At 43.6% G+C, this 20,927-nt stretch overlaps 1 protein-coding gene across 7 annotated transcripts in view; it reads right to left on the bottom strand.

The window, feature by feature from the left end:
* The window catches only part of MTOR (mechanistic target of rapamycin kinase), a 119,592-nt gene that overhangs the window by 90,385 nt on the left and 8,280 nt on the right, over positions 1-20,927 (bottom strand). For all 7 annotated transcript variants that reach the window (XM_044769665.2, XM_070511090.1, XM_044769663.2 and 4 more), the window contains exons 7-19: positions 18,216-18,491; positions 18,023-18,131; positions 15,066-15,252; positions 13,965-14,093; positions 13,005-13,249; positions 11,062-11,277; positions 10,504-10,709; positions 7,917-8,039; positions 6,906-6,995; positions 6,692-6,784; positions 5,847-5,981; positions 5,478-5,607; positions 3,891-4,141 (exon numbers count right to left, since the gene is read on the bottom strand). In XM_044769665.2, coding sequence (XP_044625600.1) covers positions 3,891-4,141; positions 5,478-5,607; positions 5,847-5,981; positions 6,692-6,784; positions 6,906-6,995; positions 7,917-8,039; positions 10,504-10,709; positions 11,062-11,277; positions 13,005-13,249; positions 13,965-14,093; positions 15,066-15,252; positions 18,023-18,131; positions 18,216-18,491 — 2,190 coding nt within the window. The remainder of the gene's footprint in view (positions 1-3,890; positions 4,142-5,477; positions 5,608-5,846; positions 5,982-6,691; positions 6,785-6,905; positions 6,996-7,916; positions 8,040-10,503; positions 10,710-11,061; positions 11,278-13,004; positions 13,250-13,964; positions 14,094-15,065; positions 15,253-18,022; positions 18,132-18,215; positions 18,492-20,927) is intronic.

The raw sequence follows: 20,927 nt of genomic DNA, 5'->3' as shown, positions 1-20,927 counted from the left end.
TTTGTATGTACCTAATGATAAAACCCCCAAAATATATAAAACAGAAACGATTAAACTATAAGAATTAATAAATACACCTTGTAAAGGGAGATTTTTATCTCATTTCTCTCAGTAATTGATAAAGAAGATAAAAAACTAATAGGGATACAAAAGATTTGAACTAGTAATACCTTCAAATCTAATGACATGTGTAGAACTTTGTGTATAAAAGTAGGAAATGCACACTATTCCCAGCATAGGAGAAACACTTCTCAAACTCAACCAAGCATTAGATCATTAAGGCAGTTTCAGCAAATATCAAAGAATCGTAAACTCAATGCAGTAAGTTAGAAATCCATATCCAAAAAAGAAATTTAAAATCCTGTAAGTTTGCAAATTAAAATATCCACTTTTAAATAACTCAATGGTGAAAGAAGAAATCATTTCAAGGATTCCATGACTTGATTTGAGCTTTGCTTATTTCATATTAGTCATACACCCATTTTAATTCATCTAAATAAAACACTTCCTTTTTCTAAAAATAAGAAATCATAACAAACATCAGAAAATACTTATTTATGAATAATAATGAAAATATTACATTATTATTCAGCAACAAAAGAGGAATGTACTGATAAATGTTACAACACAGATGAACCTCAAAGAAGCTAGCCACAAAAAACAACATATGATTCCAATTCTATGAAATGCCCAGAAAAAGCAAATCCATAGAGACAGAAAGAAGATTAGTTGTTGCCTAGGTTTGGGGCAGGAACGGAAAATGATTGCAAAGGTGCAGGAGGTTTCTTTCCAGGGTGATGGAAATTTTCTAATATTAGATTGTAGTGAGACTGCACAATTCTGTAAACACATTAAAAATCACTGGATTTTACACTTAACAAGAGTGATTATGGTATGTAAGTTTCATCTCAATAAAGTTTTAAAAAGTTTTGGAATGCAGCTAAACAACAGCTGGAGTTAAATTTATAGGCTTAACAGATTACATTAGATAAGAAGAAAGACTGACAATTAATGAGCTAATATTTAAACATAATTTTTTTTAAAGCAGAAAAAATCAGAGGAAAGTAATAATAAAGAGCAGATTAATGAAGTAGAAAACAAAGATATAGGGGCCAGCCCAGCGCAGTGGTTAAGTGCAGATGTTCTGCTTCAGCAGCCCGGGGTTTGCTGGTTTGGATCCCAGGTACAGACATAGCACCGATTGGCACGCCATGCTGTGGTAGGTGTCCTACATATAAAGTAGAGGAAATGGGCATGGATGTTAGCTCAGGGCCAGTCTTCCTCAGCAAAAAGAGGAGGATTGCGGGGCTGGCCCCGTGGCCGAGTGGTTAAGTTCGCGGGCTCCGCTGCAGGCGGCCCAGTGTTTCGTTGGTTCGAATCCTGGGCGCGGACATGGCACTGCTCATCAAACCACGCTGAGGCAGCGTCCCACATGCCACAACTAGAAGGACCCACAACGAAGAATATACAACTATGTACTGGGGGGCTTTGGGGAGAAAAAGGAAAAAATAAAATCTTTAAAAAAAAAAAAAAAAAAAAGAGGAGGATTGGCAGCAGTTAGCTCAGGGCTAATCTTCCTAAAAAAAAAAGGAAAACAAAGATACAAGAGAGATTAACAAAGGCAAAAGCTGGTTCTTTGAAAATGAAAAATACCATGACAAATCTCTAGCAAGAAATGAAAATATAGGGGGCTGGCCCCGTGGCCGAGTGGTTGAGTTCGCGCACTCCGCCGCAGGCGGCCCAGTGTTTCGTTGGTTCAAATCCTGGGCGCGGACATGGCATTGCTCATCAAACCATGCTGAGGCAGCATCCCACATGCCACAACTAGAAGGACCCACAACGAAGAATATACAACTATGGACCAGGGGGCTTTGGGGAGAAAAAGGAAAAAATAAAATCTTAAAAAAAAAAAAAAGAAAGGAAAATATAGAAGCTGGCCACCTGGCCTAGCGGTTAAGTTTGGTACGCTCCACTTTGGTGGCCCAGGTTCAGTTCCTGGGTGTGGACCTACACTACTCATCAGCGCCCATGCTGTGGTGGCAACCCACATACAAAATAGAGGAAGATTGGCACAGATGTTAGCTCAGGGTGAATCTTCCTCAGCAAAAAAAAAAAAAAAAGAAAGAAAGAAAAAAGAAATTAAAATATAAAAGAATAGTGTAAATAAATTCATGCCAATATATTTTATAATTTAAACAAATGATTTCTTAGAAAAATGTGACCAAAACTGTCTCAGAAACAAAAAAGCTAAACAGATTTTTGAACCTATAGTTAAAAAAAAAAAACAACTACAGGCCAATTCTACTCAGGAACATAGACGCAAAAATTCTAAATTAAATATTAGATACAAAATGAATATATTAAGAAATAAATCATAACCAAGATGGTTTTAACACAAGAATTCAAGGATGTTTCAACATTAGAACATCTATCACTGTAAATCAACATGTTAACGCATTGAAAGAAAAACCACATGAACACAACAGATAAAGAAAAGGCAGTTATTTGATAAACCCAATACCCATTCATGATAAAAACTCTTTAGCAAACTAAAACCATAAGAGAACACTTATGACCTTTAAAAAGCTATCCACCAAAAACCTACAGCAAACACTATACTTAGTGGTGAAATCTTAACAGCAGTCCCACTGAAATCAGGAAGAAGATTAAAGATTTCCACTGTCACTGGGTCTAATCAACACTGTAGTGAAAGGTCTAGGAACACAGTAAGGAAAAGCAGTAACTGGTTTACAGATTAAAACAAAAAAATCAAAACCGTCTTTGTCTTTTTGCAGACTATATGATTACCTAGAGTGAAAACCTGGGAAAACGTACAGGTAAGTTACTAGAATTAGTAAGAATTCAATAAGGTTGATTACATAAAAATAAACTGTACCTCTACACTCCAGGCACAAAGTCAAAAACTATACTTTCTAAAAAGGTCCTCTCGCCTCTAAAAGTGTACCCAATTGGACATATGACCACAGAGGGAAAAATAACTAATTCAAGTACCTTTTAAGCACAGTATGCTGACTGTACACCCTTGTGGAATATTTTCTGAGAAGAGGAGGAACTGCAAAGTCCCCTTGAACTTTATTAGCAGGTTTGCTGCCAGTGGCGGTGCAGGTAGAGGAATCACAGAACCACTGTGTGCTCTGTGGTTTAGAGGAAGAAAAAAGAGCGCGAGAGAGAAAGCGGGAGGAAAAGGGGAAAAGCCTTCATAGAAAAGTGCCAGCTATTAAAAGTAGAAGGAATGACAGAACTAGAAAGTCACTATTTTGTAACCAGTATGACAACTGATTCAGGCCAGGACCATCAAGAGATGCTGAAATCATTGGGTAAAAGGTAGTCGGGGAACAGGACAGCCATACAGTCTCAGAGTCTCACCCCCGAGATTACTTAATGACTAAGGGAAAAGGGAACTTCACAATGGAGAGATCTGATGCATACCAACTTTACCACGGCTCAAACTTAGCATCAACAATAGTGAGACAAACTGACATTAAGAGATCCAGTGAGACGTGTGCAACTTCACCTCCGCAGTATTCTCACTGAAAAGGTTTGACTTAAATGTAAGAAGAAGCAACCAGAAATCCAAACTGTGGAACATTCTACCAGACAGTTGTATTGAACTCTAGATTACTGAGACGAACAATACTGTTCATCGCCATAGGCCATTCATCTTTTAGCCATTTTGAGGGGATAAACCAGGAAATTGGGCTGAGCTGATTAAATCTGTAGGCTTAGGTGTTGGAAGTTAAGGGGCAGGAGAGGCATTAGGCTCAGCAGCAAGCACAGTGCATGACTAGGGGGCTGAGCTGGAGATGGATCTCCCATGCAGGTGTAGCTCGGAGCAGGGAGGAGCAAGGGCTGGGGTTTTAGCTACTTACTTCCCGGATGGCCCCGTCACAGACCCGAATGACATTCAGGAACGTGGGCATGACCTGGGGCAGGAACTGCACACACTTGAGCCCCAGGGACTTGAAGATGAAGGTGATGGCCTGGACAACCATGGTGTGATGGTGAGAGAGGGACTGGTCTCGGAAGATCCGCATCAGGGCCACCATGGACACAGCTGGGTAGAACTCGTCCAGAGGCAGGTTCCCCATGTTGACCAGCATTTCACTGGTGCTGTAGTCAGCTAGGACAAATGATGGCAAGAATCATGAGCCAAATGTGACATGATTCTGACTTTAGGCAGAGCATGGTTAATGATAAACAAAAACCCTTCTGACAATCATTAGCATTCATATCTTTCTCCTTGCTATATTCTAACACCATCGGGAATACGGGGTATATTAGCAACCGATGACTAGACTCTCACCATCAAGGACTAAATAGTTTCTGGCTTTTCCATTACCCAAACTACAGAAGCCTAAAACAGTACGTGATGGGTTTTCTTTAAATTGTTATGTTTAACTTAAGCTTATCATTACAGCTCACAACTTTGTAACTGAAACCATCAATAAAAATACTTACTCCCCCAAATGAAAGTAAAGGGAATTAAATTAGGCAAACATCTGTTCAGCAGCTGCTTGGTCCCCCCGGGGAATTCAGACAAGTGAGCGGCAAATGCTACCTGACCTGGACAACAAGGATCTCAAGGACTTGGGGGAGAGAGGATAGTAGTGCAATGAGGAGGGGAGGAACTAGAAGGATCAAGAGACTGGATGACTGGGGCTGCCAAGTAAGGAGGAAAACCTGAGGGATATGGCTCAGGCTCTGCTCTTGACAGCCATGGGTGTGACAGGATAACATCACAGGCATAGTTCTTGAATATACAGAAGAACAAATTGAAAGCAATATTACCCCAACCACAGAGTTTAGAAACAAATTATTTTATTTTGGCAAAATAGTTGGGAGAGCCACTGTTGAACTTCCACACTTTCAGAAATAAGCCTGCCCTGATGGACAATGGGTTAAGTCTAGAAAACTCTCCACATCCTACCCAGTCACTCAGGCTACTTGTCAAAAGGCAAAGGGGCTCTAAGGACAGACCACCTGATGGAAAAGAGAGCCCTGGATTCTGAATGCTACTAGTTTTTCTATGACCTTGAGCCTTGCCTCAGATTTCCCTATCAATCAAAACAGGGAGAATAAATTCTACCCTCTTCCTCCTGGGGTGCCATAGGAATAGAAAACATCAAAGAAGCACTAACAAAGAATGAGAGATGAACAGAGACGATGGGGTGATTATTCACATCTCTCTCTTCAGTACCAAAAAGTGAGTAAAGATTTAGCCTGTTGACCCTTGACAAAGAATCTGGACGGATGTGAGGACTCTGGACACACTGGGAAGCAGCATCCCTGCTGTGATTCAAGAGGAAATTAGTGACTTTCCGTTCAAATGTTTCGAAGTAAGCCAGTATGCTATAATTTCATAGTTATCCATCCAACCCAAGGCTCTTTCTGTACGGCCGGCAACAGCTTTGTGAGGCAGGAACTTGGTGAGTCTCTCACGGTTCCCCTCAACTTACAGGAATCCTGACTTGACTTGGATTCTGACAGGCTGACAGCAGAAGCGTCACGGGACTGGTCGATCATGCCGATGTTCACTTTGTGCTTGTAGGGATCCAAGGCCCCCAGAAGCCCTAACACACGGATAGCCTGGGTGGGAAAGGGGAGGAGAAAAAGAAAACATCACAACATCCGACTACGACAGGTTTCATGGATATTCCTCTCATGTTCCAGATACCCAATTAATACCCGGATGACCAGCTACGTGAACAAAACAGAGAGAAATGGGGAGTCTAATCAATACCATCAGAGCATGTTAATGCCACAAACTTCTCTCTCTCTCCATTCTCCCAGCAGTCTTCAAAGACCAAGTCTGCCATGTTCCCTACCTCTCTCCGGGTACCCTGGTTCTGCTCAGTCTTCAGAAAATTCAGCAGCACCTCAAGCAAAGTGGGGTACTTCCTGTAGGGCTCCACCACATAGCCAGTGCTGGCCACCAACTGTCCCAGGGTCCAGAGAGCCACCTGAACAGGCAAAAGATGACATGGTTTGTTGAGCCAGTAAGAGAGCAAAGAAAGCATAGTTTGTACTGTTTTTTAAATGATAAAATAAAGTCTTGGAGGTTTTTACAAGAAAAGAATTTCCAGTAACACACTAACCATGAACAGAAATCCTGAGAGTCAGGACATGAAAACAAGGCTACAAACCAATACAACAATCACTGGATCAAAAGAGAAAGATTAGTTGTACCTTTCTCAAAGGAAACACATAGGCCTCCCATATCCTGAATGATGAACAGGAGAATTATGACTCAAAAGGAAATTAAGATTGCTCCTAATTTTAGTCTAGTCACCTAATGACCTCAATGACCACAGTGAAGCCAAGGCTGGGGGAGGGTGAGCAGAAGCTCTGCTAGCCTCCACAGTCAGAGGCCCAGGCCTTCTTTTTCTCTTTAGGGGCCGGGGCTCTGGCAGATGATCGGCATTTTCTTTTGTTTACAGGAAATGGCACTGATCAGCCCTGATACTTACTGAAAGTGACTCTGGGTCAGGATGACAGCTAATTCTGGCTCCAAGTCTTTCTTCTTTTTACCCACTCAACAAACATTTCTGAGTACCTATCATGTGCCAAGCTCTGTGTTAGGCACTGGCTGAGAATACTGAGTGACCGAGAGAGACAAGGTCCCTGGCCTCCTGGGGCCTGTCCTGCTCAATCAAGAAGGAGTAGTACTCACCTGCCTTTTGGCCAAAAGAGAAGAGTCCTGGAGCATGTCCATGATGATGATAAACAGTTCATCAACCCATTTTCTCATTTCTAAGCCACTAACCTGCAAAATGGAAAAGAGGGTGGTAGATAAGATTAGAAATTCTGGCATTAAAAAGTATTGACTTCCTCAGAGGTTAGATAGTAGTCTTTCTACCCTATGGAAAAAGCAGTTGTCCCCTTACCTGAGCCAATTCTCCTATTGTAGCCAAGACATTATTGATCACACCTGGGTTTGGATCAGGGTCTGGATCTTTCAGTTTCAAAATTAAAGCCTTGGAAAGAAGATATGAGAAAATGAATGCAGAGCAGAATCTACTAGAAACCTTTCTTATTACATAAGTAAAATTCACCCAAGAGACCATCTCAGTCATAAATAAATTACTTCTAGGCTTTATGAATCCAAGATTTCTCTGGAATGTGGATTCTCAAACTTTTCTTCATCCTGAGCACAAGTGTGACATATAGGGTGGGGAGGGGAGTGCCACGATATAAAAACATTTCCCATGCCTCCTCCAAACTATATCTGTGTGAGCATTTGCCCAGACTTACACAAGTTATGAAAGACTTCGCATGACTCTAACGTATTCAGATTTGAAGGTTGTTTCAGATTTTAAGGCTCATTTTTTCCTTCATTTTGGGGGAGCTATTTTATGCCATTATCTACTACTTCTCATTTCCAAGCACATCTTTTTTTAAAGATTGGCACCTGAGCTAACAGCTGTTGCCAATCTTTTTTTTCTTTCTGCTTTTTCTCCCCAAATTCCCCCAGTATATAGTTGTATATTCTAGTTGTGGGTCCTTCTAGCTGTGGCATGTGGGATGCCACCTCAGCATGGCCTGACAAGTGGCACCATGTCCGCACCCAGGATCCAAACCAGCGAAACCTTGGGCCGCCAAAGCAGAGCACGCGAACTTAACCACTTGGCCACGGGGGCGGCCCCTCCAAGCACATTTAATGATGTGCTTGAAGAGTATCTTATCTTGTATCTTGTATCTTATCTCTTATAAGGAGAGCCCTTACCAACAACTGGTGAGATTCTTGGTATTCTTTAACTGAGAGTGCTTGATATGGCCCTTGTCCCTGAGCCCAGGACCACAGAAATTATCAACTGAAACACTCCCATCATCCCAAACGAGCTGACAGAGGACAACCCAGAGAGAAAGGGCCAGCCTCTCCAGCTATTAGGAGATACCTTCAGAATAGGCTCCATGTAGGGGCGGATGAGCCGGGGAGCGTTGGAGACCAGGTGCCCCAGCATGCGGGCACTCTGCTCTTTGATCCTTCCAATGCCACTGTGCTCCAGCTCTGTCAAAATCTGCAAGGAAGAAGGCTCAGTATGGCAGAGGAAATTCTAGGGAGGAACTGTGTGGCAAACGGGAAAATGTGGCAGGGAACCAGGGGAAGGAACCAGAACTTCACTGAGGATCAAGTAGCTGCTAGATATTCTAAAAACAAAGGACATCTCTGCAGCTCACAGAACAGTCTTGGATACAGCAGTGACTGGAAGAAAAACTGTTTGAAACAAGCCCCTTCTCCCTCTGTCACAGCACCCCAAGGTCCCATGGTCCTCTCCAAAGCATAGTTTTAACAGCATAGCACAGTCAAAGAAGACTGAGCAGACCAATAGGGGCAGCTGTGAGCAGGGTGTTACAGAAATGAGGAATGAAGGAAGGGCTCTGCAAAAAAAATCTTTGTCCAGACAGCAAATCACTAAGAGGCCTATAAATAATGACAAAGGAATCAAAGAACAGTCAGAACAGCTATGATATTGAAATAAATATTGATATTCAGTAGCAGTTTCAGGCACATCTAGATAAACTCAAATAGGGATCATATCAACAGAATCCCCTTGGACATTAATGAACAGAGATAACCATTTGTTCTGACATCCTTAAAACACAGAAATCAGCAGGTTCTGCTCAGGGTGACACAGCAATAAACAATTTAATATAGACAGACTTCTAGAGAGCTGAAGTTGCCAAAAGGAAATCTCTGAACAGTGAGAAAACAAAGCCCATGTTAACTCAGCTACCCAGAAGAAGAGTCTACAATTTAGTATTATATTTTGTCTAGGTTATTGATTTAATAATCCTGACTTTTGGGATCCCCTCGGCAACCTGTTTCTCCCCAGTCACAGCAGGCAACAGAGAGAGGGGGTGGAGAGGATACTAAGAACAGACCCACAACAGCAAGAAGAGAAGGCTGACTGGGAGGAAATGGGTACCAGTGAGGAGAGCATGACTCTGGGGCAGCGCAGGGCCAAATCAAAGACCCCAAATTCACGTCCAGAGCCAGAGAGCACTGCTCTACCCTAATAATAATGCCCAATGCCCACCCTGATGATCAAGACATCAAGAAAGGCCAAGTACGTTTAGGTAATGTCCCTTACCAAGGCATGGAAATGTGTAATTCAACTTTAGAAAATCTGTATCAAAGTTTTAAATCAAGAAAAATTATTTAACATTTTGTAGTTTCAAGGGATAAATTCAGCACAGGGTAAATTCACTCAACATGTTTCATGTTCTCCAACATAAGAAAGAGATGGCCTGAGAGCTCACTGCAAGCTTCTGGAGGATGCTGGCCTCGCCTGGTTGGTTCGCTGACATGCTTCCAGCACCCAGCAGTACTTGGAACACAGTAGGTGCTCAACATGTCTGCTGACTCAATGAACACACTGATGTTCTCATCAGGAGGCATTCCTACATCAAGCTATTTCAACACAATTTGAGCTGGCAGGCTCAACAATGATTTCTTCTCCTTCCCAAAACCTTAAGTGTTTTACAAAGACTTAAAATGATGAGCACTCCTAACAACACAGGCCAGCACTTAAAGAAATAAACTATTAAGCCAAAAACAGAAGTGCCAACGTGATAAAATTTATAATCACTTTAATTACGACATACTGTGGATAAATGACATTTCTCTAAGACGAAAGTTACATAGATTAATGGTGTTCTATGTTTAAGTTATTTATATGTTATGAAAAGTGTTTATTTCAAAAGAAACCATGGGGCAGGGTCAGGAAGCAGAGGGCGAGGTGGGGACAGGGTGGAGGTGAGGGGACAGGAAACGACTGGGTGAACTACGTTGAGACCCAGCAGAGGTGGGTGGAAATAACTTGAGGCAGGAAGGACTGGACCAAGCATCACTCACAGGAGGCCAGAGAACTTACTTGGGTAGGTGAAGACAGAAATTGAGGAATCAGGTTTCCACAGGCATTGAAAATTCTACTAGATCTAGCAGCAATGCCAACCTGAATCTACCTTAGGCTCTAGTCCAAGCAGCTTAGCTTGGCATCTCACATTACTTAAGAATGAAAGCCAGGGACCACACACCAGGGGCAATGACTACGAGAAACAATGCTGGAACCATTCTCAGACTTGGCCTCTGTGCTCGACCTGGCATCAGCAAGAAAAGCAGGAGAGTGAAAGGACAGAGAGGGGCTGGGATGCTTGACACCATCTGCAGCAGACTGAGCAAAGAGGGCCAAGAAATGGAATCGCTGGTGACTTGCCAGGAGAAAAGAGAGCTGCATGAGAGGTTAGCCTGGGACTAAAAGGCACCCTGGAGTCATACTGACAAGAGGCTTATGAGGTGATAAGCACTACAACTGCAATGACAAGGCTGGGAAAATATGTGACTCTTGGAGCCAAATGTGGCTTTTACCAGGTATCTCAATCTTTCTCCCTCTTCCCTGTCCTCAGCTCTCTTTCCCCAAAAAGCTCTCACGATGAGAGCCCTTTCCCCACTGCCTCTAGGTTTGACTGTCATATCATTACCTGGATGAGCATCTTGCGTAGGAAAGGCATGACGAAAGCTGGGTTCATGCTACTGAGCCGGCCCACAGTGCAGATGGCCAGCTCCCGGATCTCAAACACTTGGTCATTCAGGGCCACAAACAGGGCCTGCAAATTCTCTGCCTGGGCCAGGTGTGCATCAAAGCGCTCATCCAGGGATGCCAAGACACAGTAGCGGATGTCAGGGTCTGCAAGAGCAATTGAGCCTTTGAACGCTTCTTCAACGATCTCATCCCTTCAGTCCTATCCCAGGCCCCACCTCCAGTGCCATCGGTCTAGTGAGAGTATTCTAGATATCTTTCTGTCATCTAACCTGTCCTTCTTTTCTCTACTCATAGGAGCAAAGATAATACAACTAAAGACAGATTATCTTTCACCAATAATCTGGAGTAGCCATGCCTAATGCCTTGTCAGAGAAAGAGCTGAACATCAGCTTGTTGAGGCTGAAGGTCTCTAGCGAGGCCATGCAAGGAAACTGGCTACTTTCAACAGCCCAAAGTGCCTAAACTTTCCTAGACTGCTTCTTCTCATAAACTTTACCAGGATCTGTTATCCCAACCACGAGCAGTTTGCTGAGTACATCTGCTACCACTTGCACTGCAGTCTGGCTAACCACATGAGCATGGCCGCTGATGAGGTGGACGGAGGGCGTGAGCAGGCGGGAGCAGGTGCGGGCGGCTTCCATGCGGATCTCCTTGTGCTCGCTGTTCAGGAAATGATCCGCGCAGTGGCGGACAAACTGGGTCAGAGAGTGGCCTGGATACAAAGGTAGAGAGAGAATCAACATTGCTGCTGTGGACAGTAGGTATGAAACTTGCTAGATGCATTTTCCATTTCATGACTAACAATTTCATTTTCAATGAGGTATCGATGAGCAAGATATTGACCCAGAACTCTTCTCTTAAAAAGGTAACAAACAGGCTTCCAATCAGCCGAAAAGCAGACAGGAAGTGGAGAAAGAGCTGGGAGACAGAAAAAGGCATCCCTCGGGGCCGGCCCAGTGGGATAGTGGTTAAGTTTCGTGTGCTCCGCTTTGGCAGCCCAGGTTCACAGGTTCAGATCCTACGCACAGGCTTACACCACTCATTAGCCATGCTGCAGCAGCAACCCACAAACAAGAGGAGGACTGGCACAGATAGTAGCTCAGGGTGAATCTTCCTCAGCAAAAAAACAGGCATCCCTCCCATCCTAATCCTTTCTTTGTTCCCTTCAAAGGACAAATTATTTTGTTTCATTCTGACTGAATCCTTTATATTCCCAGAGAGTAAAACAATTCTTGATCAAATTTATCTTGGGTATTTTAGTTCGTACATTTAAATATCAAAAAGAGAGTCTGCTGTAGCCTGGGTTTAAATGTAGCTACTTTCTATTCACTAGAAATAAATTATCCAGGGTGCTGATCGATGTCCGTGGAGGAACTGCAATAGGGAAACCGCAGACGGCTGTGAGTATACAGACGGCATGTTTAGGCTTTTTGTACTGGCCTTGTTTCCCTGTAGTCTTGACCAATACCACCTTCAGGATCTTAAATTTCAAAAGTATCCATTTTTTTCTCCTGAAATATATCTCCCTAGGGCATTAATGTGGGTTTATCTGCAGCTTGGAATTGCAAACTGAACTACACAGTACAGCACTCTTGGAAATCATACTGCCACAGGAATGGAAACACTAAAAGGCCCAGGTTATACTTTTTAAAGCATTAAATGCCATCTCAGCTACACGGAGATGGGGAGGTCAGGAGGATTCATCTTCAACTTTTCCATCTCTGAAGCATTAGTTCCTTGGATCAATGCACACCTTCCCTGAACATCCTCTGCCTGAAAACTCAGTATGGGACAAAGAAACAAACAGTACGAATTAACAATACAGCCATGGGCCACATAATGACGTTTAGGTCAATGATAGACTGTATATACGACAGTGGTCCCATAAGATTAGTACCATAGAGCCTAGGTGTGGAGTAGGCCACACCATCTAGGTTTGTGTAAGTACACTCCTTGATGTTCACACCACAACAAAATTGCCTAACAACACATTTCTCAGAACGTATCCCCATCATTAAGTGACGTATGACTGTATATGTTAAGAGTCCAGGAAGAATGAGCTGCAGAATCAGCTAGCCTGTCTCCAGGACCCCTAGCAAGATCCAGAAATTCTAGGCACCCTCATTCCTTTCTTGAGGTTCTCAGCATCACCATCTTGCAAGAGCCACAGCAATTTCTTTTTCAGTATGCTTTTTTTGGTGAGGAAGATTGGCCCTGAGCTAACGTGTGTTGCCACTCTTTTTTTTTTCTCCCCAAAGCCCCAATACACAGTTGTATATCCTAGTTGTGAGTCATTCTAGTTCCTCTATGCGGGGTGCTGCCACAGCATGGCTTGATGAGCAGTGCTAGTTCTGCGCCCATAATCTGAACTGGCGAAGTGGAGTGTGCGAACTTGACCACTTGGCCACAGGCCTGGCCCAAGCCACTGCAATTGCTTACCTTCAAATTCAAAGCTGCCAAGAGTTCGGAGGGCAAGAGTGATGCTGCCCACATCGCTGGCCTCAGGGAGGGTTGTGAGGCCAGGGGAAGCCAGCTGATGGGCTAGGCCCTTGGGCATTCCTGGGTGCCGGAGGGGTTTGTGCATAAGGACCAGGGACAGCATCTTCAGTAGCCCATCTTGGATGTCCTTCTTCAGCTGTGGAATCTGACGGCTCAGGTCATAGAGCACAGCTGTGAGGGCAGGGCTGAGGGGAAGGAAATCAGTCACATCTGGGGCTGGAAACATGACATTTGGTCTGCTCTTGAGAAGAAACTGCCCTTCTTGTCTAGCAAGGGGATCAGGCCCCATCACTGCTTGGACTTTAAAGTAGAAATGATACCATAAAATAGAATAAATGTCCTGAACTCTCCAGGTCTGGTCCCAGATTCCAAAACAATCTCTAAGTTTCTGGGTTTTGCCATGGGAGAACTAGTTTACTATCACTCAGCCACTGCAGAAGACTGAGTCTCAATAAACAATCTGGGAAGCAGATTGAGAGTATCATCCTTACTTCATAGATGAAGAGAACAAAAGTGTAGGGAGCTTACGCAATTTGCCCAAAAATAACATAAACAACAGCAAACATTAATCGAGCACTTCTTACATGCAAGGCACTGTGCTAGAATGGCTATTTCATTCTTTCACTTAATCCCCAGGACAACCCTAGATAATAGGAATTGCTCTTGCACCCACTTTTCAGGTGAGAAAACTGAGGCTCAGAAGTTAAGCAACTTAGTCAAGATCACACAGCTAGCTAGTGATGAAACTAGAATTTGAAACTATGTGTTTAGTGTGAGCTATCTTGCCTATCCAATTTAATGTGCAAACAACCATGCCTTGCTCTTTCAACAGAGTCCCAGAACTGTGGCTCAAGCCTCATACTACCCGAGATGGGAAAAGCTCAGGTTTCTGACACCCACCTCAGTCCCACCGCCAGCATGGGCTCTAGCAGCTCCTTGATATCCTGCTGGATGCCTGGACCCATTGCTCGAGCTAACATGCTGATGCAAGTGAACACTGTGGCATCCACCTGCATTGCCTTCTGTCTCCTGCAGAGAACCAAAGAGTGGCTAGTTTAGACATAACAACATTCTCTGATACCCTACCTCAAAAGTGCCTTGGGGCAATGAGGGCAGGTTACCCAGGCAGGGCCACCACATGTGGGTGTGCAGGTTATCTACTACACAATTCTAGGGGGCCCATCACACTGTAGTCACTGTAGATTTGTATGTTTAAAACAACAATCCAGCAGATGGCAGTCAAGTGTCTTGAGGAAGGAGCCCCTTTTCCAAATCCACACAAAAGGCACCATATAGGTTAGCACTGTGCTCGCCAAGATACCTATTTAGGAAGCAAACTGAACAATGCATATATCAGGAACCAGAGTGCAGGGACAGCCATCACATGGAATAAAATGCACCCTATGATGAGAATGCTGGGCTTTAAAACAGGGGAGCCTTATTAATTCACCAGAGCAATCCTTGCTGCTAAAACAGGGAAATATAAAGACACAACTCTAATAAACACTGACCACCTAGCCTTAGAGAAGATACCCTGGCTTCTCCATCTTGTAAGGTGTTGAAGGTTTTTCTCATATTTTATTCATTGGGAAGTTTCGTGAGGTGGAATAACTTATCTGACTTTAGCGATAAGGAAAAAAGTGACCATTAGGTCTCCTCAGTTCCATCCAGGAGTCTTCTCTTTAGGTCTTACATCAAAATAAGACCTTTGAAAGCCAGAGAAAAGAGCAAAAGGATTTCCAGTAAATAATAATATTGAAAACAGCACTGGCATCTAACATGTTCACAGGGTATTCAACCACCCAAAATATTTACATATATATCATCTCATTTGGAAAAGGCTGGAACTCAACTGAGGAAGGGCTGTTCTTTATACAATCTGCTATACCCTGGAGATTAATGATGCAAAGAATGGGCTTAAGCTCCATAGAAATTGAGATGGAGCATCCTTCCTCTCCAACCAAATGGGGTGGAAGGTGAAATCACAATAGAGATGCTTACTTATGGGCAAAGTCCTTAGGGGGCAAGGCTGCTCGAATGATGTCCAGCACACGAGGTAAATAGACCTTAAACTCAGACCTCACAGCCACAGAAAGTAGCCCCAGGGCTTGGAAGGCTGCTGTACGTTCCTTCTCCTTCTTGACACAGCTTAGGACATGGTTCATGGTATCTTGGAGGTACTGGGTATCTGAGCACAGAAAAGACAAAGTGTATGGCTCAAGGTCAGGGTTGATCTATATATCAAAGGTCAGAGTTCCTATAAAACACTTAAATTTAAGAATAAATTAAGAAAGTCTGCTGGAAAGATGTTAAGAAGAATTTAGAGAATGTACTAATAACCAAAGTTTTATTCTTGATAATCACTCTTCAGATACATCTTTTGGAAATATTAGAAATAAAAGATTTTTTTTCCTTTAATTAAAAAAAAAACTTAAAGGGTCTCTAAAACAATAATATCATATAATTGTCCCCATTAGTATTATATTTTGAGGGAAAGATTACATGCTCTTGTTTAAGAAATATATGTTGAATCTTGTTTAAAAACAAAAAGAAGACGAGAAGATCATTTAAACTATTTTATACTATATTGAAATTTAAAGTAATATTGAAGACTGTTTGCAATAAACAGGCCATTCCATTCAGCTTAGGCCTGGAAATCACTTTGCTATTACCTAGAGATTTCTGTTATAGTTATACTTAATAGAACAAGATTTAGTCTGTAATTTGGAAAGTCATGTGTATTTTCATTAAGTTTACATAAGCCAATGGGCATGGGTAGGCGATTCTTGGGCAATTTAAGCTAAAGTGTTATTACTCCTCGGAAGGCTGGAATTTTCTGTTGCTTGCCTTTCTCCTATTTCTTCTCTTCCATCTTGCTGGCCCCAAGTCCGTGCACCACCAGCACATACATAATAGCACAGAAGGCAAGACCACACATCCATTAGAAAGTTAGGGGTGTTGCAGGCCACCAGAAACACATGTAGGAGACAGTGAACTAGACTCCCAAACAGCGCATACATATCACTGCATTTACCCTAACAAGAAATGCCTTCTCCCACAGCTCTTGTGGTCAAATGATGATGAAGCATGCTGGCCCAGGAAGAAGAGTCTGAGAACCAAGGTAACACAACCCCAAAATCAGAGTGCATCAACGAGGAACACCAGGCCTGGCACAGGGAGACAGCATTTCAGCAGGAAATGAGCTTCAATCAAGGGGAATTTCCTTTTCCAGATTCAGCATCCAAAGAGATTAGGAATCTGACATTATTAGAGGTTCTAGTCCCATCTTAGGGTATTTTTGATATTCCCAAAGCCTCCATCATCAGGAAGTTCAAGCAATGACTTCCAAACTGCAAGCTTTATAAAAGTGGGCACTTTCCCAATGAGGTAGGTAGTTATGGAGGCTGCCAGGCTCAATCTCAGTGACATATTTTAATATATTATTTAATAAAACAACAAAAACCCACATCAAAAGAATAAACCTAGGGGCCCCTTGAGCCTTTGTATCCTGCTGCTAGGCAGCCTTTTGAACTTCCTAGGGTAACTGCTTCCCCAACATCCCAGACTTTGATCATATTTGGCCTAGTTATTAGTTTCCTTTGAACTAGAGACTTTCAACCCAAGATCATTTAAAGCTCTACTGAACAGGGCATGTCTGGTCATTAAAAAAGAGAAAAGCTGCTGGGTCCCAGGTGGGAAGAATGGAAAGCTGAAAAAATATGGGGAGATTTTCATTATACCATTTCTCTCTGGTTCAGTGATTTTATGTGGCTAATTGTCTCATCCTTACTCAACACGCTCTATTCTTACACATATCACATTTAACACCTCACCAGCTATATATTTCTCCTGCTGTGTCATCCAGGCTGGGTGGTGTGAAATGAGTCGGTGCTAGGGAACGGCATCTGCTGAGGGTCAGGCTGGCCCTCCACTTACTCCCCTGGCTCTCATTTGGTCCTGAATGCTTATTAAGCACAGGCACTGTGCACCATAGCGAAGTGCAGAGAGATGTTCAAGACGGGGTTTCTACACTTAGCAAGTAGGGAGGTGAGACAGGATATTAAGTATGAAAAGGCAACTGGAGTATTAATATAATTTTTACCTTTACCTTACTTCCAAAATACATTTCAAGTAACTAGAGGCAATTGTAATATAATAATGGTTTCCATTTATTGGGGCTTACTCTGTGCCAGGCACTTAGAGCAGGTGCTTAGGCATTAGTGTGGTTCAGCTTGTGAGGGAGGGATTGTTATTCTAACTTTACAAGTCAGGAGGTGGAGGCTCAGGAAGGTCAAATAACCAGTCCAAAACCTCACAGTTAAGGACAGAGGCAGGATTCACCTCAGGTTTGATGTCAAAGCCCTTCCACAGCTGGGGGCTGTAATGAAAGAGGAAAAGAGTATTTCCAGCTAGAGTAATCCAGGAAAGCCTCAGGGAGAAGCCAGTATCTGTTCTGGGCCAGCTTCAGGAGCCAGGAATTCCCACTGCCCAGTGAGAACAGGGTATGAATATGGGAACTCACAATCTATATCACTGACGAAATCTGTTTCCGAAACATCCAGCCCTTACTCGGTGACCACCTCAGGGGCGGAAGCAGGATGGTCACCAAATCCTGCCTGCCCCACAGCAAGGCTGCTGCACAGTATCCAAACCAAAACTGCCCTTCCTTTAGTCTGAGTCCATTCATGAACTTGTTGGCTTCCATGCACGAGAATCTGCTTGGCTTTGGAACGGCCTCTCTGCCTACACATCCTGACTGTTTCTGTGTCTGCTGCCTCAGACACTTGTAAAAAACCTGAACTAGATACCACTGAAATTGGACAGAGGGCAAAGACACCAGAGACTAGCCCCTTAGTTGGCACTGCTTCATGTGAGAAGCAGATACACTTTTTGGAATCACTTCTTCCCTGTTTAATTACCCTTAAATGGGTAATGATGTCTTCCATGGACATCCTCACCTGTGAAGGCAGAAGGCCGAAATGCAGCCAAGCGGGGCAACAAATTAAGGATTGTCATTTGGATCAGCGAGTTCTTGCTATTCCTGCATTTCAGCACCCACTGGCACACCTGAGAGAGGAAAGATACAGGGTTGGCAAAGGAAAGGGAGGTGTGGAGCTTGGGAACAGAGGGAGCAGACCTCTTGAAACTTACCTGATCAAATTTCTCCTCCATCAAGTCTCTGCAACACCGGCTCTCCACCAGGGTGGACTTAGCTGGGCAGGGGGAAGCCCCAAATCCCATGAGGCCTTGGTGAGAGCTGTATCCCAGCAGTCCTACCAAGGCATTTGACTGCTGGGGCTGCACAGCCTGGAAACTGGTAAAGGGGGTAATGTGGCGAGGTTTTGTTCCGAAGCCCATGAGATCTTTGCAGTACTTGTCATGGACCAATTGCTGCTGTGTGATTTCTTCCATTTCTTCTCTCAGGCGCTATATACGTAGAGGGAAAAATCATCTTTACTTACAAGTGGCATTCAACCTGGGCAGTGTGGAGTCTACAGAGTAACACATTCACCCAACCCTAAAACGGTACTATTTCCAAAGTGGAGGGTGGCCACTCTTCATCTTTAGGATTAGGATTTCCCTAGAACCATGCAGGGCGCCTGATTTTGTTCCAATTTAGGAATGAGAGCATCACCTACTGAACAAGGAAGCAGCAGAAGGCGCTAGCTGCCAAAGACCCCCACCGCTCTTGGCTTAGAAAAGCTGACTTGCAAAAATCTGTGACTACAGCCTAAGATCACAGCAATGAAGCCTCTTGCAAGGCTGAGGGGCAGCCCCACACCAACATCCTGTTAAGGATATTCTGCTCTCTTCTCCCCAGAAACCCAGGTAGAAAGAACTCAGGCAAGTAATTTTCTCAGAGTCCTAGGAATTCCAGAGGAGCTGTGGAATGAGCTAACTGGCTGAGAACTCATGACTCTTTCCTATGCAGAGGAAATGCTTAATAACTCATCCTCCAACAGTCCAAACTGAGGATATAAAAAAATTTGCCAAACTTTTCTCCACACAGATATTTTCATTGTTCATAAAATCTTGCCTAGTATTTTTGTCAAGGTCACCAGTGAATGACTCCTATGCTGCCAAATCTGACGGTCAATTCTCAGTTCTCATCTTATTTGACTTCTCTGCAGCATTTGATCCAACTTCATATTTCCTTTTCCTTGAAACTTTTTTTTCACTTGGCTTCTTGGACCCTTCCTGGCTCTCCTCCGACCCCTCACCCCACCCCAGCTGCACCTTCTTGGTCTCTCTCGGTTCCTCATCTGCCGACCTCAGGTTCTCAGACCCCATCTCTTCTCCAACTATTCTAGTTCCCTTGTGGTTCTTATCCAGTCTCATGACATGAAATAACATCTATATGCTGGACTCCCAAATCTGTATCTCAGCCAGATTTCTCCCCACAACTACTCAATATCTCGCTCAGATGCCCAACAGGAATCTTAAACTTAACATGTTCAAAAGCAAACTCCTAACCTTCTATGCAAACCTGCTCCTCCCATCTCAGCCTTCCCATCTCAGTAAATGGCAACTCTATCCTTCCAGTTGCTAAGCCAAAAACCTTGACTCTTCTTTCTCCCCCACCAACGTCCAAATCCCAAATTCAGAATCCAGCCATTCCTTGAACCTCCATAGCTCCCACTATAGTCCAAGTCACAAAAGGCCTTGCTAAGATTGCTGCGGTTCCTTCCTAACTAGACTCCTGGCTTCAGCCATTGCCCCCCGATAATCCATTTTCAACATGGCAGCCAGAGCGATCCTTTTGTAACATGAGTCAAATGTCACTCTGCTGCTCAAAACCCACTAACAACTTCCCACACAAGGTCTCTACAGTGGCTTCCCAGACCCCACATGATGTGCCCCCCCCACCCAGGTGTTCCTCCAACCCACCTCTCATCACCTCTCTCCTCTTGCTCGGCTCAGTCACAACAGCAATTTTGCTCCCCACAAAAAGGAGCGTGCTCCTGCCTGGGAGCCTCTGCGCTTGCAGAACCAGATGTCTGGAATGCTCCCACCCAGATGTCTGTATGGCTTTTTTCTTACCTCCTTCACGACTGTCCTCAAGCATCACCATACATTAAAACGTATTCCCTGATCCCCGCCAGCATCTCCTGTTCCCTTCCTCTGCCCTACTTCTCCCCGTGGCATTCATTGCCACATGACACACGATATATTTTACTTGTGTACTGTCTGCCTCCCCTGCTAGAATGCAATGTTTTACTCACTGCTGCATTATTTTAGCTCTGAGGACGTGGTATAGCTGGCCCATAGTAGGAGCTCAATTAGTATTTATTGAATGAATGAACAAGTTATGAAACCATAATACCTTACATTTGGGTAGTTCTTTATAATTTACAAAGCACTGTCATGAGTACTATTTCATTTAAATCTATGAGTCAGGTGATATTGTCCTGTTTTACTGGGAGAAGACAAAATTCCCAGAGACGTCAGGACTACAGTGGAAAGCACCATGTTATACTCGGGTGGGGAAATCTCTGAGGGCTCCCATTTATGGAATGCCCACTATGCATCAGGTGTTGTGCTAAGCACTTCACAGGAGCCCAATGAGGTGGATAAGACCCCCATTTAAAGTAAGGAGAATGAGGCTAAAGGAGGTAATGTACCCAAGTCATAAAGTATAGAGAGGAGAGGGGATGCAAAGTCAGACTAGTTGGGCTACACAAACTGCAGCACACACCACACCACCTCTATGGCACAGCCATTACCAAATGATCACTGGGTCTATTAAAGCAGGAAGCCCTCAGATGAAATTCCACACCAACTAGCTCCCCACAGGAAGACTCACAGATGGAGCTCTGCCTCTCAAATATATCCTGAATCCAGTGTCAGTGCACTGACACTGAA

Source organism: Equus asinus, chromosome 5 (assembly GCF_041296235.1).
Source record: "Equus asinus isolate D_3611 breed Donkey chromosome 5, EquAss-T2T_v2, whole genome shotgun sequence".
Lineage (NCBI taxonomy): Eukaryota > Metazoa > Chordata > Mammalia > Perissodactyla > Equidae > Equus > Equus asinus.
This window is presented reverse-complemented; position numbering and strand designations above follow the sequence as displayed.